We start from the raw sequence: 24144 nt of genomic DNA, 5'->3' as shown, positions 1-24144 counted from the left end.
AACAAATCCATAGATAATATCACATCAAATGATGGAAGTGTATGAATAAAACCAGGCTGGGCAGTGGGAGAGAGAACAGCCAGGCAGCAGCTGTGTTTGGTGGCTTGTTAGAACTGGCCTGGCAGGAAAGGTCTTGCTGAGGAGGTGACATCTGAAGTGAGATGCAGGCATGGAGGAATTAATCATCACTTCTGTTGACAGATAAGCAAACTGAGGGCTTGAAAGGTCAAAGCCTGGATCCAAATCACAGAGCATCAACCGTGCACGTGGACGCTTAGATCGTGCCTGCTCTCTGCTGAAACACTAGGTCTGGTCCTACCATGTGAATCCCTGGTTAGAAGAGAGGAAGCAAGACAGGCTTCTTCCAGAGTGGCTCTGCATGTTATCTGGGTAACTGGAAGCAAGCACTGGCCGTCGAGGGCATCGAGGCTGTGAGAGGGTGCCAACCCGAAGAGAAGGTGTTGGCATTTCAGAGCAGGTTTTTCTGATGGAGTTGGCCACTAACATGAAGAGATTTCCTTCATGTCAATTAAAGAGAGAGAGAGGGGCTCTCTTCTGCATTCCTATTAAATTGGCAAAGAATGAAAACCGTTACCTAGCACAATGAGCTATTACAGTTAAGATGGAAAGGGTGCAGGGAGTGTTCTGCTCCCTAGTGAATCTGAATAAACTGAGGACATGTGGAAGTCCGCTGAGATTTCCAGAGAAGTTCATGACATGTCTCATTAACTAATCAAATTCAGAATACATGGCGATACTCACTAAGATCCACCTTTACCGTGGTCCCCCTTCCGAACACCAACTTCTGGGCGCTTGAAACACCACAGTGATCTGTGTCACCACAAAAACCAAAGGGTGCTTCACTTTCAAGCACAGCAATCTTCTCTCACTGGGTTGAAACCCAACTCAACACAAGCCCATATTTAGGTAAACTCAAGAAAGGTCTTAAACTCACATACTTTTTGGAATGCTAGGAAACCTCAGAAACCATCGACTACAAGCTCCCAAACTCACACATTTGTCTCTTCAGTGATCTGAATCCTGCTCACGAATTCCCAAGTTCTATTTTCTCATAATTGGAAGGGTTCGCCTAATAGGCCAGTTCAACCCTTTCTTTGCCCTAGCTGAAGGCTGTTCAACTGGCTTACCCTCAGATTTACCCTCCGATGGACTTTTTCATAAAACCTGACTTTTAAAAAATTATGAAGCATCCAACCACCCACACTTTTCAAACAATTTCACATATATTATCTCATTTGAATCTCACAAAATCCTTTGAGCTAAGCAGAGCTGGAATTATGATCTCCATATTACAGATCAACTAAGGCTTAGAGAGTTTGAAAGGTCTTCCACTGGCGAGTGGCTGAGCTGGTTCCACATGGTCTTTTGGCTCCTAGTTGAATGCCTTCATGATGTATTTTGTTCACATTCATGTATTGATCACATCACCTTGCCTTTCAAATACCCTTTCTTTCCTTATTCCCTTCCCCATTGAAAAAGACAATATCATCAGCAACAAAAATACTTCTCTCCCTACCACCCCTTGTCCCCTGCAAAAAACCCAAGCAAAGCTCCAGCTCAACTCTTTCCCAGAGCAATGTTTTTTCAATCCTCATATGCTTTCTGTGAGCCAGGAGATAAGAGCTACCAATATTTCAGTTGCATTAATTGGGAAAAATGAGCGCCCGAGGAGATAAATCAGAATGCCGGTTATAGAGGTTGCAGCCTGGTACAGACAGCAATATATTGAACCTCAGAAAACATGAGTCCTTGCCCTGCTATTGTGTCCATGTTCAAATCACTTAACCACTCTGAACAGAGAGAATCACACCTTTCCACTGTCCTCTGCCTCTTGAGACGATCAGATAAGATCTTCAGTGAAGAAATAAGAAAAGTACCTTAATCGTTTTCCTTCTCTTAAGGAAATGGACTCTAGAAAATATCAGGGTAGCAATATCTTCCATCCACATTGAATCTGTGCATACATATGTGCGTATGCATAAGAGTAAGACTAAACATTTTTAAGGCAAGTTTGAGACACATTCATTTGGGCCAATAGAGCACATTAATGGCAGGCTCTTGCTTCAATGTTAGAAGCAGAAGGGTGGCCCAAGCCCCAGTACTCACTGGGTTCGACTAACACCCTGGTTTCTCCTCCAGAAATTAGCTTCTTTCCAGCGGTTTGGTTCACATAGTGATTTGAGGCCATCGAAACCCACAGGGACCAAGGAAATCACACGCTATAGATACTTGACAAAGGCCATTTCTTAAAGCCTTGACAAAGTGGAGGGGTTGTGGTGTTCAAGGTAATCCTGCCTGCTAGTGCCGTACCTGCTTTCTAGAGCCGGAATGCCTGTACGTGGGCACGTATTTGGGTCTAACCTGCTCATATATTTACTTACTTCTCTGCTGTGGCTGTTTGGACCTAGATCTATGAGTGAAGACAGTAGCTCTCAACCATTGCCTTGTTCAGGGGTCATTTGACCATTTTAACCCACAAAGGAACCTGAGCACAGGAAGCCCTATAAGCCATGGAAACCTCTCGGATCAGGCTGTGCCTGTTTCCAGAGTGGAAATGCTGATAAATGCAATCACACACAGGCATGCACGACAGGGTCTCTATATTCAATTTAGTGCCCAAAGAAGATTCCAAAGAGAGGAAGGATACGTTAGTGGGTGACCTCGGCTCTGTGAGCTGTTCTACAGTGTGGATCTGCTCTCCTTTCCTTGGTCCAAGTTTCAATCCCAGACTCCCTCTAGCTATTCTAGAGCCTCCATTGGTGAGGCTAGTATTAAGGAAGGGGATGAGGAGGCTTCTTGGGGAAAGTTTACAGAGTATGATGGAGAAGTCATTCCTGATAAGAAAGGAGTATAATAGTCTACAGAGCTTCTAACAGGGAGATGACCAAGAATCACAGGACTCAACGAAAATAAACCTTGAAAATCTATCTTCCAATTTGACATGCCGTTCTGGGTCCAGGACCAAATTCTTCCCCAATCATTGGGTATGAACAGAGTGTGTGTTTCGAGAAGCATCACACACTCCAGTGGGATTGCCCTCCTTTTTTTGCCTTTGGTGGGGATGAACACAGTCTGCTTTTTAGATTCTCAAGTTCCTAAAAGGGACCCTAGGTCGTCTTGACCTTCCTCCTGCCTCCCCATCCCAGTCTACTCAGGAAGGAGGGTCCTCCAGGAGGGGCAATACATGTGCTCCCTTAGTTTTAAGACTAAAGGAATTAATTCATTTCCCTTTTCAATTTCTTCACAGTAATGGTTCCCTGGACTAGAAAACAACCCACTCACCAGGCCATACAGTTAGCTGAGTTCCTTTTCCAAAGAACAGCTTCCCCAACGTTGAGCCTCTATCGACACAGTGCCGGCCCCCTTTACATGAACCCGCTCCTAATGTGCCCCAGCCACTCTCTGCCCTGCCCTGGGGATGGGGTTGAAAATCCACCTCTATCCTCTTTAAGTGGCTTTTAGTCTTTTTCTCATGCAGCCAGCAGCCTTAGCTGGACGGTCAGTCCTCAGAGGCTCTCTCTAGGGGGACAGATGGTCTGTGGTAACAATAGCCTTCCCACCCACAGAGGCCCCTCCCATCAGAAAGCAATTACCTGTCCTTTTGAGAGTGTTTAAATTGGAAGGAACTTTGCTTCCCTGGCCCTATTTCCTAGTATAAAAGACTGCTCACTTACTTGGATTGACGCGATGTTTGGATCCCTTTCCAAAGCTGAACTCACGAAAACTTTGATAGACTAGATCTGCCCTCTGCAAAATCACCTCATTTCCCTCATTCAACCTCTGGTCCTCCCTCCAGGCATTTCTTTTTTCTCCTCTTTTTCTTTTTTCCTTCCTGATATCCCCCTTTTACTTTCCCATTTACTGCACTGGGAAATCATACCCCACCATCTTCTAGGCTTAAAAAATCCCAAATAGCTTTTAGCTCATGAATAATTTGATGACCTATTTCTTTGGCTATCAAAATAATAAAAATAGAAGGAACAGGCCCGGCTCACCTTTTCATCCTCTAGGCTTGAATCCTGGGAATTTAGCACTTAAGAGTTGAAAAGGGAGCACAGAGGTGATTTGTTCCAATAGCTAAAATGGTATAGAAATCCCTTCTCTAACATCCAATGCTTCGCATTAAGGACCCAGCGTGAAGACCTCCAAGGAAGAGAAGCTCTGCACTTCACAAAGCAGCCTTTCCACTGCAGGGAGCTTTTACTTGTTCAAAAAGATTCCGCAAGAGGTTGAGACGCATCTCCTTTCAACCACTGGTTTTGATTTTGACTTCTGTACTAACCCCTTCCTCGTCTACGTGGCAGTTCTTCAAATATTTGAAGAGTTCTATCTCGTCCTAATATAGTCCAGTGACATCCTCTCTCACTTTTTCTTTAGGGACCTGGGATAGTTTGAGACGGTTAGCTTGATTTTTATCTGACCGTGAAGCCTGTGCCCTCAACAAATTTATTACTGAGAAGGCGTACGTGACGGGGAGAGCATTCTGGGATAGAAGAGGAGGTGAAGAAGACGAGCGAAGTAGACAGCTTATGGATCTAACGCAAACGGGGAAAGCTTTGTGGAATTTAGTTACTGACACATTGAGGTGCTGAGGTGAAATTGCCCATGATCATAGCTACCATTTTATTTTAAAATTATCCTGACTTTTCCCTTCTTCCTTACTTGCTCTTACGGTTACTGTGGTTCCTGCTCCAAAAATGTAGTTGTAGCCATCAGGGTCACAGTGCTAGGTGTTTCTGCACAAACCTCATCAAGGCTGCCTCGTGGTCTAGCTTTACCCCCCCGCGCTGTACGCCCTTGGTAACTATCTTAATCTCTTGCTTTGGCTTTCACTTTCACACAATTTCGTCATCTGTGCAAAGGGGGATGCTAATATCTATCCTAGGGGATTATTAGGAAGGTGAAATGGGTTGAGAGGCATTTACACGGCTCTTTGCCTATAAAAAGCATTCAATAAACATTATCTAATTATTTTTGTCTTAAAAAATACACATAATTTTAGTTTGTCACATCTTCTCTCTGAAACCCGGGACATTCATAGGTACTTTAAATTATATCCAAATGCCCTTTTGTCCACTAGTAAAAGTAGCAATAGTTAAAATTCGGGAATGTTCTTTATACAGGATACCATGCCACAAGTAGCTACAGTAGGCGGCTTCGGAATGTTTCCTGAATCACAGGATCTATTTACTATGTTCTGTATCTGTTCAAGAGATGGGTGAACAAGGAACGATAAATCGTTATGGGTGGGAACCCAAAACACAAAAGAACTCAAAACAAACACAAACTGGTAAGAGGAATTTAGGATAAGATGTTGGCGACTTTCACTTGTAGACAATTATGACTTACTCGGCTTTACACTGAGTTTGGTCCCAGATCCAAAGTAAAATCTGTTCGAGTTGTGCACCATGTTTGCTATCATTACAAAAAGTCTGGGGCTTCCTAAAATGGAGGCGTGCTGAACAGAGATAACCAACCAAGGTAGGTCAAGACTAACCCAACCCCACCAGCTTCTTGCTATTTTCCTGGAAAATTCAAGAACCAAAGTGAAGAAGGAGCCAAGAAGACACATTCATTATCAGAGACAGGCAAGATAAGGGCAACTGATTTTCTTCAGTGGTTTTATCGATTTCTTTTCTTTAGTTTTCTGCTTGGGTTCATTCTTATGTCTTCTGTGCTTCATACACACACTATCTGAAACAAGGATACTGCCAGTAAGTGCTTTTTACCTTTTTCTTTTCCTAATTATAAATGAAAATTCTCCTCAGGTGGACTGGATTGTGAGAAAAATCCTTACTCTGCCTTTAGTTCCAGGGCTCTCTGGAAGCTTCCCATCCTGAGTTTGTACCTGGATCTGCGTTGTGCTTGACAACTTGACCTGAGCTACGTTTAATGGTATCCTGAACCACACCAGCTAGTTAGCTTAGTCTCTCTGCATGTATCATCTACCAAGATCCTTGTATCCTAGCTGTCAAAGTACCTACATTATATAACTAAATGTACTCTACCATCCACACTGACATTCTCCTTCCAGCCCCCACAATGAAACTGTACAATTTGGCTTTTTTTTTTCTTTCTGCCTGCATGTTCCCTTTCACAAGAGGGAAAGAAAAGAGGCCACAGTGCTGGCTGTCATTTGCAAGTCTAGATGAAACGTTATTTATGAGCAAAATATTTTGCTGACAATAAGAACAGAAAGGAAACCTCAGTGCCAACAGTTAGACGCCCACACAGTTTGGATTTAAACAAATTTCAACAAATGAACACAGCTAGGAGAAATAAAATAGAGGTGACTTCAGTCTAAGCCAAGTAACTATTATACTTATGCAGTTTTGGAGGGCAAGGGGCTTACTTGTTCTTACTTGTAGAAATGATAAGCAGTGTGTTACGGGAACACTTTGCTGGAAGGGCAGCAGAGAGCTACAGAAATAGAGCTGCACTGAAATATCTTAAATAGGCACCTTTGTGTTTAGCAACTCACGCAGAAGTCCCCTAGGATAGGCCAGAAATAGAGCTGGCCAGCTAGGCTTGGTTTAAGGTAGTTCCTGGTCAAGCCGTCCTGCAGCATTTCCTCTGGTTGGAATGAAAATATTATGAGAAACAGAGGCTCCCTTTATGGAGTCTGTTCCTATTACTCAGCAATTCTTCAAGATTAAGATAGCTTCTTCTCTACTCACTTTCATCAACTCCCCTTCCAAACTTAGCTAAAAGGCTTCGCTTTCTCTTTGGCTTTTGGTGAATAAATACTTCTCTTCTTACGATACCCTTTTGAGCATGTGTTCTTGGTGACTCTCCCGGACCCTCAGCCCCAGGCCCATCAAGTTCCATGCGTGGACAGTATACATTTATAGATTAATATATCATTGCAAAGGGGATTTGATCGTGGCAGCCTACCAGGTACAACAGTCAGCTGGGTCCCAGATCCAAAGGTCAGTTGCCAGCCTGAACCAGAAGAAACACTGTGATATGCCCAACAACAAAAACCAGATCAAACAGGCCAGGCTAGCAGAGCACAGAGTAAAGAGTCGGCAATTACTCTGCGGGTTAGGCTTTACATCATCGTCAGCCTGGGTTTGTTGTTGGAGTAACCATACTGCCTATCTACAGACCATGGATAAATCCTTGTCTTTACAATCCCACCGTCTTCTAGGGAATCTTGGCTTTCCACTTTCTGCTACAGAGTTCTATGCATCAAACATAGGCTTGCAATAGATACGTAGATTAAGTGCTCTCTGATTTTAGATGTTAAACCAGGGTTCACATCTTTTTGTGGGTGCTCAAAAAGGTAAAGTAAGAAGAGAAGTATTTATTCAAAAAAGACTCACAAAGCCCAGCACAGAGACTCTCTCTCCTGTACTCTGGACATCGCTGAGTTGTGCAACCAGGGATAAATCCTTGAGTCCTCCTCAGACTGAGTCTATAGGATGGACACGAGGTATAGAGCTGCCATTATCTCGTTAATTTGGCTGCTGGTTTGATACTGATAAAATAATTTTATAATGATTAAAATATTGGAGAAATTTCTAGTTTTCCACTTCACTTTTGCGTCATTTCTGTTCTCCTGATGAAGGCGGTCCCTATGTTGATTTAGCCGCTGACCAAATAAAAAATGCAAGAAAAATGAATTTTAATATTTCCTAGAGTAATGAGGATGGCATCAAAGGGTCATGCCCGGGAGGGTCAGAATATGGATTGTCATATTCGAGGGAACAAATGAGATCCACCTCCAGAAGGTCAGGGGATATTGTCCCCTGAGGGCAGAATCACGTTGAGTTTGTTCCCTGGTGGGACCCTCGCCTGAGCACCAAGCCTCACATAGAATAGATGGACAAAATATTTGTCAGATGAGTTCTGTGGGCCCCTCAAACTTCAGGCCAGGAGAACTAATGGTCGAGACAAGCTCAGCAAACTGGAGATTCAAGTTCTAGTTCCAGCTCAGGCATGGACAGGCTGTAGGACCATGATCTGTCTCTTCCACAGGCCTTAGTTCCATCATGAATGGAGGTGGTCAGAAGGGATGATTTTAAGGGTTCTCTCTGCTCCATGAGGCGATGTTATACAAATTTTTAGCCCAAAGCTTCAGAAACAGGAGGTGTCCCACAGTACTTAGGAATAAGCATTTTTTAAAAAAGTGATTTCCAGGTTCTGGGAGAGGCTATTCACTGTTATTTGGGTCAATGATCATTATTTACAAGGTTCATTCTATAATGAATGAACTCTTACCCAAAAAGAATGGCTTGTTGAGGAATTAGAAGTCTTGTCCACTGATGACTGTACAAATCTGGGGCTACAGGACCTAGCCAGTACCCCCAAGTAATCAGTCACACCTCGTTAGTCCCACCACTTCTATTCTGGCAGCAATTCCCAGGCCTCGCCCACATGCCCATTTTGCACCAAGACGGCAGAACCTAGCCAGGGAGACTTTTGTCCTTCTGTTCGATGCTCATTCACCCTTTCTAAACATTTTTCATATAGTGTATAATTGGGTCTAAATCAGCCCCTAACCCACAGACATTGCTTAATCCAGGGATACACTTCTGTACTTACTGGGCTTCACAGATAATTCGGTTCCTTGTCCGAAGATAAGCTTCTCTCCCTGGTTATAATTCACACTGTGTTACATATCCTGTCAAAAACACATCCAATCTTCCTGACCACATTTCTAATCCTCTACCCAAAAATCCACAGCAGATCTCTCTCACACCATAGCGTGAATTGTGGCTTTACTTATTGTAACATTTTTCCTTATAAGGGGAATAAAGTACTTACACAGGGGACTGATAGAGAATAATGAGAATTCCTATTTATCCAAAAATTTCTATCCAAACCGATTTCTCGTTTTTGCTTAATGCCTCTGGGTACTGCTGCTCAGGGAAATGGCTTCCTTTCAAATCTCTTTCTCGTGGTCTCGGCTAGAAATACGTGGCACCTGCTGGGCTAAAATTAAGGGCAGGTGAGACCCCAGGGAATCGGGCCTACCTGCAGTGAACCATGGCCTGGGTCCCTGCTCCAAAATTCAATTTCCACCAGCCATCAGTTGTCACTCTGGTGACAAACATTTCTACAAAATGGCTTCCCCAGAGAAGACAGCTGCTAAATGAAGACAAACTGCTCGTGGGGAAACAATCTTGCTACAAAATGAGGTGACTGCATGATATGAGATATAAGCTTTTCCCTCCCTTCTCCTCTAATTTCTCTTCTTTCAAGACGCCCAGGATAATCCTTGCCAAGAGCTGTACTTCCCGGGCAGTAGGGCCAGAGCGTGGCAACACTGGGGTTAATGAAGCCCGGGCCCTTGCTCTAGACACTTTAGTGACAGAAACCCACCACGTCTAGGAGTTCACCTCAGGCCAACCCCAGTCCTCAGCACCGCTGGAGTTCCCATTACAGCTGATTACCACTGCTGCCCTCGCCTTTAAGTCACCTGGTACTCTGAATTAATGAGTCTCCTGGAAAATCTCTGCGCTCTGAGCCTCTTGGAACTATATCCATCACAGGCCTCTACTTGCCTCGGTTTTTAAGTCCACGAAATAGGGAGAACTCTACTGGAATCCGCTTCTGAGGAAGACTTGCCATGAGAGTGGATAGATCCCAGGACTGGGCTATTGGTGGGGTCCTGGGGCGTTCCTTCCCGTCTACCGCTCCCAGAGCTCCTTCAAGGACAAGGAAGATGACCAGGCACTGGGCCTTGGTCTGCTCAACCCCTTTAATGTCCTTCTGACCCAAGGAGGCCCCCATGGGAAAGAGTGCAGGTCTTCCTTTTGGAGATAAGAGTATTCAGTGCACAATTCAAGTTATATGCCACTTACTTGGCTTGACAAGCAGCCTTGTCCCCTTCCCAAAGATAAAAGAGTAGTCTTGTCCTTGTGCACAGTGATTATCTCAGCATCAAAAACCTGCCGACTCAGCTCTCCTCCACACCAAGCCCTCCTGAGAAGGGAAACCTCCAATGCATTTCCTCTGGTGTGATTCACACAGACCTGTGATTTTCCTCCCTGAGTGAGTGATCCCTCCCCTCCTTATTGTCCCTTTCTACCTCCCTCTCCATCCCCACTCCTGAGGTCACTCTGGACCCACGCCTCAGGACCCTCTGGCTCACTCCCACGTCACTGTACTTACAGGGCAGCACAGACAAGCTGGTTCCCCGACCGAAGCTCAAACCCTGGCCGTAGTTAGTCCCACAGTGCCTCTGGGCTCAGCAAAAACCCTCTGGAGCTCCCCTGACTTCATCTCAAAGCCACAAATGACCCAGGACTCTGGACCCAGAACCTGTGTTTTTAGCTTTAGGATGAAAAAGCCAGCCTGCTTGTCCTGTCCAGTCCTGAGAACAAAGGGAGTTTGGGACACACCAAGCAAAGGTTCCAAAACTTAACCCAGCGACCCTGGTGTCCTGAAGGCTGTCGCTCCGCATTAATGAGCCAAAGTTTTTTGTTTTTTGTTTTTCTCCTTTTTTTCCCAGGGAGAGAGACTCCAAGGCCTGGAAAGAGGCTTAAAGAGGTTCTCTCATTTCTCCTTCTGCCTCGAGGCAGAGCTGCACGTCAATCACCCCCGATAGGAGGGTGTCTATCTCCTTTCAAAACCCTCTAGAGAAAGTGCTCTGGCAACTACTCCTGACAGCTCATTTTCACTGTTCAAAACCTATTAGGAAGGTTTACCACTAACCTCACTCCCTTCTTCTTGCAGTATTAGCTGCGTGCTGTGGGCTGAGTCCTGGTGGAGTGGGAGAACACAGCCCCTCTAGCTTCTGTCTGATGCCTCCTGTCCCAGACTGCGTTATGTGACTTGATTCCACGTTCCCCTCCACCTCTTATTTCCATATTCACTACCCCGATTTGCCTCTAGGGACTTTACTGATCCCCCATCTCCGGGGCTGAGACTGTCATTGAGGGGCTATTTGCAGATGCCATATTTCATCACGAGCTTCATTACCCAGAGGAGCAGAAAGACAGTTTGGGGACAGGTTGCTCTTTCCTGTGAAGCCTCCATTCTCTCTCTGTCCTGTCCCTCCACATGGGAAGCCCGTGTCTTGGGGCACTCGAGAGGAAGTGACACTCGGGTCAGTGTGGCGGGGGGTGTAAGATTTCAGCTACTGTGAGTGCACCCCTTCTCCAAGGGCCTGTGAGCAGCCTCAGGAGCTCCGGCCATGCAGCTCTCTGCAGAAACCTCTCCCCTGCCTCTGACACTTGGATGATTTTGTATTTAAATGAGCCAGGATTCTTTCGGTTTCCACTTAGATACTTTCAAATCCCAGGTGAAGAATTTTATAGAACAGGCTGACACTTTCCACCCTCCCCCCACGCCAGCTCTTCTCCTGATGCGTGACAGAGTCTTGACAGAAGAGCCCGAGGGGCAAAACAAAAGTTCTGCTGTGTCTTGGAGATGAGGTTTATCGTTATTAATAGCTAGGGTTTAATGAGCTCTTCTGATGTTTTGGGCGCTATGCTAAATACTTTAGCTGTATTATTTTATCTGATCTTTATAATAACCCAACAAGGTAGGTATTTTTTTATCCTCATCTTTTGATGGGGGCAATTGAGGCTCAGAGAGGTTAAGTAATTTGCCCAAGGTCACACAGCTAAGCAAAGTCGCGGAGCCAGGACTTGAATTTCAGTTTTTCTGTCTCTAAAGTTCATGCTATATTGCCTAATCCACAAACACTCGGGTACGAAAGGTCCCCAGGGAACATATGGCACTCAGGGACACTGCGGAAGTAGACTCAGTGCGGAGCCTCACGTCTGCAGAAGAGATTTCGCTCCCAGATGAGATGCCCAAAGTTCTAATGGTTGTTTTGAGAGATTTAAATTGCAGTGGCGGGTGGTGGCGGTCCAAGTTAGATGTAAAAAATACTTTCAGGCAGCAAGGCTTGCTAAATTTCAGAACTGATTACAGAGAAGCACAGGAATTTCCTGCCCTAGAGCATCAGAAGGAGCCAGAGCCTACCCGCAATGGCCGGGGTGCGCGCAGGGAAGTCTAGTTAGGGGTGCTGTAACACTAACTGGGTCCCCCCCGAGGTCCTTCCTGGCATTCTCACTGGCTCGATGATTGTTTCTACCTCTATTTCTTCGAAAATGTTGTATACGCTCCTGAGAGCCCCTGACCATGAGCACAGTAAGAGACTGTGCCCGCGCACGCGTGCTCATCTCATTTTAAAGCAGGGAAGGGAACCAGCTCTCTTTGGCCTGGGGAAAGAACCTTAATAAAGAGCCCAGGCAGATGTGCAAGATTAAAGTGGTTTTCAAACTAATGATTTGATTGATTGCCCCTAAAGGCCCCGCCAAAGAAGAGCACAACTTACTTGGCTTCACCGTGAGCGTGGTCCCGTCCCCAAAGGTTAATTTGCCTGCATTGGTGCTACACAGTGCTCAGTGCTACTGCAATAACCTTGACTGGGGCCTCTAGGAAGACAGGTGGGGGTGGAGGAAGCAAGCAGGAAAGCAGAACCTGAAATGACTGCCCGTGGCCAAAACAATCTCCTTGTAATTAGGTTAGAACGTGGGATGAATACTAATAACTAGCAACTTCCCAGCCCGATGGTACTTGCCATAATTTTCCTTGAAAGAATGGGCCTTGGCAGGGGCACCTCCTGGGAAATTCACTCAACGCGGCTACTGCTGCTCTCCTGGGACCCCATCTTGTTTGTTATTCCTGCAGGCCTTTTGTCTATTTTCATCCGATTCCTGCCTTTTTTCTCCTTACTTTCCCTGGACCTTCCTCCTCGTGGAGGCTCACACATTTTCTCAGGGAGAGACTCCTTGGATAGTAAAAGCCAAGCACAGTGCCCTAGGGAATCCATGCATTCATAGCCTTGTTTTCCAACTGGTATCACCCAACACAAACCAAGCAAAGAAAACACCACCTGTGTTTTGACAGCTTCTGTATGATGGAGGACAGGCTTCTTGGGAAGAATAATTAGCCCAGAAGAAGAGAACTTACTTGGTGTGACCATGAGTTTGGTGCCCTTCCCGAAAGTGAGTCCGTAACTCCCACCCTCAGAGTACGCACAGAGTTTCCTTTCTTTGCAAAAACCCCGTAGATGCTGAGAAAAATCAAAGCCCTCACAGCACAGGAGCAGTGCTGACAAAAGCTCAGACCGTAACGACAGTCAGATGACGGACAGGAGAGCCGTGACAGAGGCTGGCCGTGGGGTGGACCATCCCTAGAGACCTGTCAGAGGCCATCTTGTCTACCCTCCTGTCTCCAGCCGAGGTGTTCTCTGACCAGAGCCCCATCCACTCTTTGAGAGCTCCTGGGAAGGTGGCTCTCCGTTGCCAACAGCCTTTGCATTCAAGCAACTGTGCCTTATCTAGTTGCAATCTGCAAGCTGCAGGCAGAGTACTTTGTGACTCCAGCCTCCTTCCTTGAAGACCCGAGACTTCATGTCGACAAACTCCAAATAGAAACTCATCATAATAGTCGACAAACTCCAAATAGAAACTCATCATAATATGCCACACCAGTCTCAGTGGTCATTTCTCGGGGGAGAAAACTCATACTGAATGAAGTGGTCAAGGTGAATATCAGCTTTATCTGTAATTTGAATTGTTTTTACAAGTGGAAATTTTCATGCATTACTTAGACAAATTAAAATTAATCACAGCATTAAATATTTTAAATGGCTCCTGGATCTCAGACGAGCCTTCCTGTGTGCCTCTGGCCACGGAGTCTCCAGTTTGCTGCTCTAAGGTTTTGGTCTCCTGGGATCAGAGGAGGGGACCAAGCCGTGTGGTCAGAGCAAGCTGGGGGTGTCGAGGCCGGACTGAGGTACTGGGGTTTGCCTCTGATTGTCTGGTGGGCTTTTGAATCAAGCCAGGGCAACCTGTTTATCTTCCTGCTCAGAACTCACTTCCCAGCTCTTAACAGACCTTCTTTGGGGGGGGGCAGAAACATTCCTAGGAACGCTGAAAAATCATTAAGGGAAGAAGCCACACTGATCAGAATTAGGGATGGCCAGGGACACTTACTTGCAATCACAGAAAGTCTTGTGCCCTTTCCAAAGACAAGCAGGCTGTTTCCTGAATTCCCACAGTGATTGCCTCCATAACAAAAACTCTGAATGCCTGGCCCAGGTTTTTCTGGATGTTTCCTCTTGTTAATCTTTTTCCCAGATCGAAATCTTCCCACTTAACAGTAGTTTTTGTTTTCCCTTAGCATGTCTTTGCTTCCTTCTCCCTGATCCGCTACGTGGTATCATGAAGATGCCTCTGGCTTTGACTGGCTCCAGGGGTTTCCATACATGGGGCTGTGGCCCAAGAATGCTTTTCTAAAACCTGCAAACTTCCAGCTTATTGTTAGCCCATGAAAAATGTTCCAAAGGAAACCCCTGTCTCTGGCCTCATGATGAACTCTGCTGTGCTGGAAATAAAAAGGAGTGGCTACTTTTCCTACACGAAGAAAGGGATTTGGAAAATGGCACAGAGAGAGAAGGCTGAACACAGCTGTTGCTCTTGGCTGACACACCATCTTTGTTGCCTCTGGCATTTAAGTAGGTCTTTTAAAAAGCTATCTCCCACCCCTCCCTGGAACAAGGGAAATGAGAAGGCATGGAGCATCAGAGCCAGGAATCTTAGCAGAGGCCAAACAGGAAAAAGTGGGTCTTTTATGAAGAGTGGAAGGAGAGGGTCATAGGTAGGCTGCGGTTACTTCCAAAACCACTTTGATTGGAGCCAGAAATCACACTGGGTTTAACAATGTGTTCAAACAAAGTCCACTGGGGACAAGCCCTGCGGGGGGAGACTTGAAGATAGACTCTGGGCAAAGGTTCGCAATTTTGTACTCTTGATAATATATAAACAATGAAAAAGATAATTGATATGTAAGCACCAGAACGCTGGCAGCAACTTTCCCAGCTCTGGAGGGGAAAGAATTGGTATTTGGCTAAGCTGCGGAAGGGCCAAGGACTCCGCCTCCATGAGAGCAGAAGGGCCCAGGACCTAGAGGCTGCCCACATGTCTTCAAGCCTAAGAAACTGTTCATGCCCGATACCAAAACCTCTTTGAACTCAGTGGGAGTTAATATCAGAAAATCACAAGAACAGCACTTACTGGGGAGAACATGAAGTTGAATCCCCTTTCCCAAGATGTTTTTTTTTCCAAATTTTGTTCACGCTGTGATTGGGGCCCCAACAAACACTCTTGGTGACTCTTTTCAGGAAAGTTATACCTCCCTTAATGGGTATTTCATCTTCCTGGGACTTAAAGATCCCCACGCTGTCTCCTACTATAATAAACAGGCCTCATTATCTCTTCAGCCATCTTTCTCTGTGTCTCCTCATTATTTTGCTTGAATTTTATGCTGCTTATTGCAAATGTGCAGAGAGGAAATTGGATGACCTCATTTAACACAGAGGGCAAATTATAAAAGCAACAATTCAGCAAACTCCTTTGTGATATCAAACACAATTCTATTACGGAAGTCAGAAACTGGCTGGCCAACCGCCATTGGGCTAGAAATTCACCCTTCAGAGCCCAAAGAAAGATGGGGGCAGGTAAGGGCCATGTCAGCCACACATCAGTGAAAGAGCGGCATTACAGAGCCCTCACCTCACCCTAGGCTCTGTTAGAGTGGCCATATGACACCCTGAAGATACCTCATCCTAAGTTAAGCACACAGGTTGCTACACTCACGATAGCCATGAGCCAGCCGGGGCAGTGGGGATCTTTCATTTTGGCCCAGAGGGATCCTAGTCTCTCAGGAAATGTTCTCCTTTCATAGTCCACGGATGCAGTCTCTCACCACTAAGAGATGGACATCTGATGCCCTCACCACCAGCCCTGATGGACGGGCTCCTTGTCTGACTCCTAAAGACCCAAGCCCTACTGTCTTCTCCTCATTGTCTACCTGACCCCCAGACGCTATTTATTGCAGTCATTTAAAAAGATGAACGTGGGCTGGTCACGTTTACTGGATTTAAGCCAACTCATGGAGTGATCTAGCTTGTTTCCTGGTCTTTCGGCGTTTCCCACAGCTAAACCATTCAGAAATAGGCTATCCTACTTTAAAGCTTCTTGGGTTGGTCATTTCATAGTCTCAGTTATAACCTGTCGTGGGGTTTAATAACTCAGTCAGCCAACTGGACAACACATGCCTCTTAAAATTCACTTTTTCACTGACATTTGGATGGGCCGTGTTGTCCCCAAAATGGCACTGTGGAGGAACTGACACCTCAGGTGCACCCCCAGGAAGGCCGGCCTCCCGAATTCCTTGTTTCTCTTCTCCCCAGTGGGGCATGTTTTAAAGCTTTTACTCCCTATGGAGGAGCTGATCATTAAACAAAAACCTTGTCATCACACCTGCCATTTTATTTTACTCTGAATTTCCTCTCAGGTGTTTATAAAGCCATCTGGGATCGTCAATTCATCTCTGAATGGTTTTTATCCCCCATTGCATTTGAATAGTAAAGCTATGTTTTAAGCGAAATCTGACATGTATGGGACTAGATGTGGACATTTGTCAAAATGGGAAAATGTGTGGGTTTTGGATTGGATCTATTAGAATAAATACATATGCAGGCATGAGAGACAAAGAAGGCACCTTATATATATTAGTGGAATTTAAAATGAGATAGATTCTCATTTTGAATAGAACGAAAGACAAGTTTGGTGGGCAAAATCACAGTAAACACACAAATCATTGCCAAACGTAGTTTAAGAGATACTGGGGCTATAAATAACTCATGGCCCCAATATCTCTTCTGAAGAAGGAGAGCTAAGCTACCACATTAAAGGCAATTTGGGGTGGTCTTGTTTTGCATCTATTTATCACTATTGCTCTATTCCCAACAATCGTGAATGTTTCATGCATTTGCAAAAGTCATTTTTCAAACGGTACATTTGTCTACATATTAAATTAAATCTTCACTAACTTCACAGGATTTATTTGTTTGGTCAAATATAAATAGAACATGGCCACTTACTGGGCTTTACCACCAGCTGGGTTCCCGTTCCAAAGAAGATTCTGGCATTATTACTGCCACAGCATTTCCTGCCTTTACTGAAACCCCTAGTAAAACCCTGCCAAACATTGCACGGTGGTGCAGGGGCAATTGGACTCTCTGTGCTTTCTCTTTTTCTCTGTCTCTGGAAATTGGTCTTTGAGGATTGGAAGAAAAAAAAATTGGTTCTGCTACATAAAGCAATACATTTTTATTTTAAGAGACCAAACTTAAGAGATTTTCAGAACTTTTTGCATTTTTAGGCTTAAATCTGCCAAAGCTGAATCAAATAATTTGTTAATTCTTGCTCTCACACGAGTGAGCTCAGCCTTAGACACACAGGTCTGAAGGGATGATGCAGTCTTACTCCATAGGGATGGTTCCCAGCAACAGAGCCATCTTAAGTCACATCCAGACTCCCCCCAAACTTCAAGGTCCTGTCCCCTACTCACTGGCCAAGTTATTTCAAAGCTTTCTTGCCATGCAATAGCGTCTATGTGGTAGCCAAACAAAATATTTCACCAGGGGGGGCGCCTGGGTGGCACAGCAGGTAAGGGTCTGCCTTCGGCTCAGGGCGTGATCCCGGCGTTATGGGATCGAGCCCCACATCAGGCTCCTCTGCTGTGAGCCTGCTTCTTCCTCTCCCACTCCCCCTGCTTGTGTTCCCTCTCTCGCTGGCTGTCTCTATCTCTGTCGAATAAATAAAATAAAATCTTTAAAAAAAAAAATTTCACCAGGGAAGAGTGACAAAAGGCAAACAGTCCTATCGTTTCCCAAAGAAGTTCCACCATAGACTCCTGATATTTTAGACAGACAAGGGCAGGGAGTTATGACACACCATCTCCCACACTTTTAGAAAGTCCAGTCCTGCAATAAATGGAAGAAGCGAAACTTTTTTGTTATAAAGAAGGTCATATCTTAGAGGCAAGGATAAGAGCACACGGGAGCCCCTTTATCACGCTGGATGGTAATATACATCAGGTATTGAAGAAAAGAGAGAAGGTGTGCATTCAAGTCAGCGGTACCAGGTCTTGGTTAAAGGTAGAGCTTGAGTGACAGAATTGTAAACTTGGGGAGAGAAGGAGACTTGACCTCATCTCCAACATGACTGTGACTTACTAATTCTTCAGATTCAAAGAGAAAGAATTCAAAACTGATGTTTTGACCTCTCAGCCTGGAAGCAGTGGGTGTCCAGAACAAACCCCAAGGACTTATTCTAGAGAAAATGAAAGGGGAGGCAGATGTGGTTTGAAATATGGGGAAGGTGTTACAAGGATCCCTGTTTTAAAATCGAACGGGCCTACCCTAAGCCTCCTCCTTGGGTCAGTTCTGCCTGACTTCTTAGCAATCTCCCCAGCTGTCGCTCTGGAATCTCTTAGAAAAGAAAAAGAAAAAAGAAAGTGTCGCCGGTAGAAGAGGTGACACACAATTGTACCCACAGCTTAGCAGAGGCTGTATCTACCCAGGTACAGGTATGACCTGAGCTGACATGTGGCCCGGAAATGGGGTTCACAGAGCAGAGGGCCTGCAGCTTCCACATGGGACCAACATCACCACAGTCGTTTTCCCTCCTGGGATTTATCTCAACATTCCTTCCATTTCCCTCTCTCTGCTGTATCATGGTTGGAAAGGGGTGACCGTGGGGGTACTAGGTCGGCCATTCAGCCCTCCTTTTCACCAGAGTGGCTGTTAACTTTGCTTGCCCTGGACACAGAACCCCATTACTCACGTACTTGGCTTCACGGAAAGCACGGTTCCGGCCCCAAAGATGAGCTTGTTTGCAGCACCCCCATAGTTCCCACAGCCTTTCAGAGCCTTACAAGAACCCGCAGGAAGGGGCATGGTGGGATGGGGTGAGGATGGGCTTAGTCTCAGGCTCAGCACACCTCGGTCCCACTACGGCAAAGGCCGACTTGCCAGCCATCCCTTTGGTCTCCATATTCCCTTGACCTGCCCTGATACTGCCTTTTAAGTTATATCTTTGTGGGACTTGCACTAAGGCCCAGAACCCGAGGTGATGCACCAGCGAGTGACTGGAAGCTTTGCGGGCATCGGCTCCCCACACGAGACAGCAGCCAGAGGCTAGGATTGGCCATGGCTGCAGACACACTACTTTTCCCTGCTGGTCTCTGACTGTGGACCATTCTCTTTTCCTTGAATTTGCTCTTACAGCGGAATCAGGCTGGTTCTATCCTTGGGAAAGCATTCCAACCATATCAGAGGGAATCAGATACTCCTAACAACCCAGCTCTGCTCTCTTGGAGGGCTAGTTAAATATTATTCATTCTGGAAGCAACTAGACCAAACAAGAGAGTTGGTGGCTGACATTGCCTCTCACTGGGAGTGAAAACCCCATTTGGGTTGAGTGCATTGTCTCCAGTAAGCCGGATTGTTCTTAAAAATACAATTTGCATGCTATGCTTCGTGTATTATTCAACTCGTGTCTCCTCTCCCTTACAGGCGCATCTCTGAGACTTACCTGGCTTTATAATTAGCTTGGTCCCAGAACCCCAGATCAACTGATAGTTGCTATCCACACAAACACAAAAACCTTAACAAAAACCTTCACTGTCCTTCCGGGGAGCCTATTAGAGATAAATCCCAGATAAAAAGTCCAGAGCAAAGCACATAAAACAATGTAGGAATATTGACTACTGAAGATTATTTGCTCACTTAATTATATTTGATTCCCTTGCCCATTACAGATTCCACACACAGATGATGAAATTGAATGACTAAGCATCCAAAGTCAGTCTAGGTCTCTCTGCATATAAGGGGAGCATAATTCATAAAGTTTTCAGATTGGCAAAGTTGAACTTGCTTCACCTTCCCTGATATTTTAAATAAAAATGCTAAAGAGAGAAACAGATCATTTGTTTGGAGTCATAATGCATCTGATTCTCTAGTGTCTTATTTTCACTGCTGATAAGATTCTAGTCAGAACTGTGGTATTCACATATAGACTAAGCTGATTTGGTTTACAGAGAGCTCTACCTTGAGACACAGAGTCCCCAGACTAGGGGCCCAGGCAGGCAGAGGCATGGATGGCCCTACCAAGCGCCCTGTCCAGTGGCCAGCAGTACCGTGAGGACGTATCAAAGCCAGCTGGCTATTTACAGAAAACATCTTTTCAAAATCGCTGCTTGGTTTCCAGCACTTACTTGGAAACACTTGTAATCTGGTTCCAGCCCCAAAGATTAGTCTGTCGTTGTTGGTGGACACTGTGATACCGAGGTCTACAAAAACCCCCCTGGGGCCCAGTAAGGACCGAATAACTGGAGCCAAGGAACTACCAACCGCAAACATTTGGAGATACATTTGAGACACCAATGCGGTGAAACCGCCCATTTTTTCTTTTGGTTAAATTTCATGCCCTGCACATTCCTATGGCCTCTGCTTATTGTTTGCAATTCACAAAGATGACAGCTCAAAATAATTCAACCCAAGAAAACAGGGAATCTCAAGCTCTAATCTCAGTTCTGATTTTTTTGGTTTGGCTTAAATTATTTAACTTGTCTGTGCTTCGGCTTTTGTGTCTGTGAAATATGTCTGATGATGTGTGACCCTGTTTATCTTATTAGAGAGTGTCGTGAAGATAGGAGGGCGGGTGGGAGTGCGGTGGGTTACACCAGAGAAAAGCAGTTTGAATAATCGGGGGGGAATGAGCTTATTCGAGCCAAGATATTACTAACACGAACAGGAGGGACTATGTTAGCTGAAGTTTATTGTCAAAATCACTAACAAAAAGCTTTCTTAGTGAAAACCAAAGGAGAATATATCTATCTGTCTCATGTGTTTTTCCACAAGAAAGTTAGCAAACACCACCACTTAATCTGCCAGAAGGGAGAGGCATGGAAAAGGTCAACTGAATTCTGAGGCCTCAGTGCCCGGGGTGGGGGTGGGGGGATAGGAAAGAAATGCCAGTTCCTCCCCCCGCGGCAGTGAATGAGCATCGATTAGCTTCCCAGGACACGCTAATTTCCCTTTGCTGTCAAAGGCGGCATTCAATGAAATCAGTCAAAGTTATTTTTAAAACTACATTTGACCGTCTTCATGGTCAATGGAGTGTAGCTAGATCCAGAAACCGCACGTCCAGTAACTCCCTGAGAAATGGGGGAACGAAACAGAGCTCCTCGATAGGATTCCCGGACATACTAGCGCGCAGAGATGAAAAAAGACACTTACGTGGTGTGACAATCACTTGAGTGCCGGGCCCAAAATGCAGCACCTTCCCCGAGCCTGTCTGTCCACCGTGGCTGACTCTACTACAAAAACCTGCCACCTCTTCAGAGATCCGGTCTCGGACCCTGAGGTGGAAGCTACAGCTTCCAGCCCGGGGAGGATTCAGACTCCTGTATGGTGAAAACCATGGTGTTCCTTACTCCGTGTAGACCTTCCTCCAGGGGCTCTTCCTCATCCGGGGCCCCCAGCGCCAGCCTTCCTGTAGCCCATGGCGGCCGCCACCGCCTCTGCTGGGGCCTCTGCTGGGGCCTCTGCTGGGGCCTCTGCTGGGGCCCCGCCTCGGGGAGGATTCCCTCAGGTGCCCCAGCTGTGTGAGGATCGCTCCAGGAGCTGAGAAACTCCTCAGGAATACGGCTGACAGGCTCAAGAGGCAGGCGGCAGCGTGTGCTGGGGTTGGCGCGGGGGTGGGCATGGCGGCCAGGAATCAAAGGAGAGAGGAAGGAGTTAGAGGTGGAAGGAACAGACCTGGAGTGGAGGGGTCTGAAGAGACAAGCAAGAAGGAGTCGACACACACCAACAGCTGATGTCAAAATCTGTCGCGCTCTGCTGTGTGGGAACACGCGAGTTCTAGGGGAAAGAAATGTTCCTGGCTCTGTCGGTTGCCCCGACCTATTTAGTACTGTTCTTACCTCCTGCAACAAGCTCCCCTGTACAGCTGAGAAGGCCCGCACGACACACGAAGATCTTCCCCCTTTCTTATTCCTGTATCACAGAGCAATCTGACCAAATCCTCTACACGAGGGGGCAGGAATAGCAGCCACAAAAAGATACTCAGAATCTGCTTCTCTCTTTCTCATTAGGCTGTCAATCTGTTTAGCTAATAAGTCGTAGGAAGTGTCTTAATCTCTTCCAAGGAAAGGAGTCATATAAATGCAAAATAGCAGCAGCAATAAGTCAAATGGCTTGCTGGGTATCTCTTCTTTGTGCGACTAGAAGGAAACTTTCTGTGTGGAGAGGAGACAGACTGGGGAAAAAACACAACAGCATTTGTTTTTATTAGGCTGAATCTATACAGCACAAAGTAAAACAGATCTGGCAATTATTTAGGTAATGTGACAGTCCATTCGGGCAACTTTGAGCACGAAGAAGGTTTCTCAAGGAAGTGCCTGAATATCTGGATCAGCTACTGACATTAATCAAATTAACTGGACGATTGTGCTGTGTAGACGCAAACTAATAAATGTGCCTTGAAATGGTTCCTCTGAAAGGGTACCTTTTATAAACTGAACATTAAAACTGGTCCAGCATTTATGCCTCGCCGTCTTCGTTTTGGCACCACAATTGACATTTCCCATTTTTTTCTTACAAAACAGGCCTTACAGTTAGAGCCTGGAAAATAACGGTGACCTTCTCCCTGGAGAGTCTTATCAGGTTAACACACGGAAGCTCATTTAGAAATTCATTAGGTGTCTGGGATGTGAGAGCCGGTCATTCTAGATTAAGGGCTTTCTCTCAAGTGGTAAAGGACTTACGGGGAATAACGGTGAGTCTTGTTCCAGTCCCAAAGATGAGGTTGTTTGTCCCAGAAATTGGCACAGTGTTTCTGCCCAGTACAAAAACCCTGCACTCTGCTAAATTTCCTTCCTCTTCATCCTCTACAAAGCTCACCAGGGGTATACTATACACATTTCGACTCCTACTTGGTGACAGCCTTTTAAAAACCATCCTAATGGAAAATGCAGTCTTCCATGTTTTTTGACCACAAAACAAAAAGAAAAAGAAAGAGAAAAAAATCCAAGTCACCAACAGTTTCTCTTCTGTCCTCCTCCATTTTTTTCTCTTCTTTTTTCTTTTTCCCAAATAAGAGCTTGCCGTTTCCATGCTTGAAAGACAGTTTTCTCCCTGAACGACAGTTCTTAGAGAATTCTAGTGGCCACCAGGGTGGTTTCTTCTCGAGTAAACTATTAGGAAAATCACTTTAAGTTTTTTGTGAACCTCTCACATTGAAAGTTTATTTCTTCAAGGTCAGCCAGACTTCTATTCTCTCAGTCTTAGCCTAGAATTTCCAGACCCAACTCACCTCCTGTCTTGCCCCCCTTTCTGCCTCTAGCTGAAACCGAATGGGTTAGGGAAGACCCTATTGGCCAGGTTTTACACACATCCTACTAAGAAGTACAAAGGGAAAATAGAACCAAACAGTTAAAGTCCTCGGTTAGAAGTTGCGAAGGCGGAGAAGATTCGCCACAACATGAAAGCAGTGGGCAATTGTGCCTCAGTCAGCAACATTCAGACCCACCTGGTTTTACTCGTAGAGTTGTCCCCTGCCCAAAGATGAGTTTTCCTGTGCTCCTAGAGCTACACTCTAGTGCTGCCCTTTACAAAAACTTTCAAAGGATATGATTTTTCCCTCTTCCTTCCCCCCAGCAACCTGCTCTAGTAATAATAACTGATGTTTGTTGAAGATTTACGATGTGCCAGCCACTAGGCAAAGCCCTTTATAGGTGTTAACTCTTTTAATCTCATAACAGTTCAGTGAGTTAAGTAGTATTATTATCCCCATTTTACAGATGAGAAAAACAAGGCATAAAGAGATTAGGTAACCTGCCCCAGGTCACACATCCAGTAAATGGCAGAGTTCAGTTTGCTGGGGCAGTTCGATTCTAAAATTCATGTTCTTAAGCTCTATGCTGTTAGCCATTTTTTCTATTTGGGGTTCTCCTTTGAAGTGTGTATGCCAGTAACATTGACAAAACAGTTGGCTCACTGACCCTAATAAATGTACCCTGAGCTGGTTCCCCTGAAAGGCTTACATTTCATAAACTGAACATTAAAACTGATTCAGTATTTACACCCGGTCTCTTCATTTTGGCACCGCAATTGACATTTCCCTTTTTTTTTTTTCTTGCAACGCAGGTCTTACATTTAGAGCTGCAAAGGTAAGGTGACCTTCTCCCTGGAGAGTCTTATCAGGTTAACACACAGAAGCTCATTTAGAAATTCATTAACACCTA

General features: G+C 45.4%; 1 protein-coding gene across 12 annotated transcripts in view; it reads right to left on the bottom strand.

Annotated features, from left to right (window-relative positions):
- Positions 1-24144, bottom strand: part of LOC105234922 (T-cell receptor alpha chain C region) — a 560983-nt gene that overhangs the window by 26877 nt on the left and 509962 nt on the right. For 2 of the 12 annotated variants that reach the window (XM_034648717.1, XM_034648712.1), the window contains one exon: positions 21137-21194. The exons of 5 other annotated variants lie outside the window; for them this stretch is intronic. In XM_034648717.1, the coding sequence (XP_034504608.1) occupies positions 21137-21194 (58 nt within the window). Of the gene's footprint in view, positions 1-3303; positions 3363-16933; positions 16987-21136; positions 21195-23429; positions 23492-23561; positions 23567-24144 lie in introns of all 12 variants that reach the window. 5 more of the 12 variants (XM_034648716.1, XM_034648723.1, XM_034648721.1 and 2 more) reach the window with 5 other exon arrangements.

The sequence above is a fragment of the Ailuropoda melanoleuca genome, chromosome 20 (assembly GCF_002007445.2).
Source record: "Ailuropoda melanoleuca isolate Jingjing chromosome 20, ASM200744v2, whole genome shotgun sequence".
Classification (NCBI taxonomy): domain Eukaryota; kingdom Metazoa; phylum Chordata; class Mammalia; order Carnivora; family Ursidae; genus Ailuropoda; species Ailuropoda melanoleuca.
The sequence above is the reverse complement of the archived record's forward strand: the minus strand, read 5'-3'. Positions and strand labels throughout refer to the sequence as shown.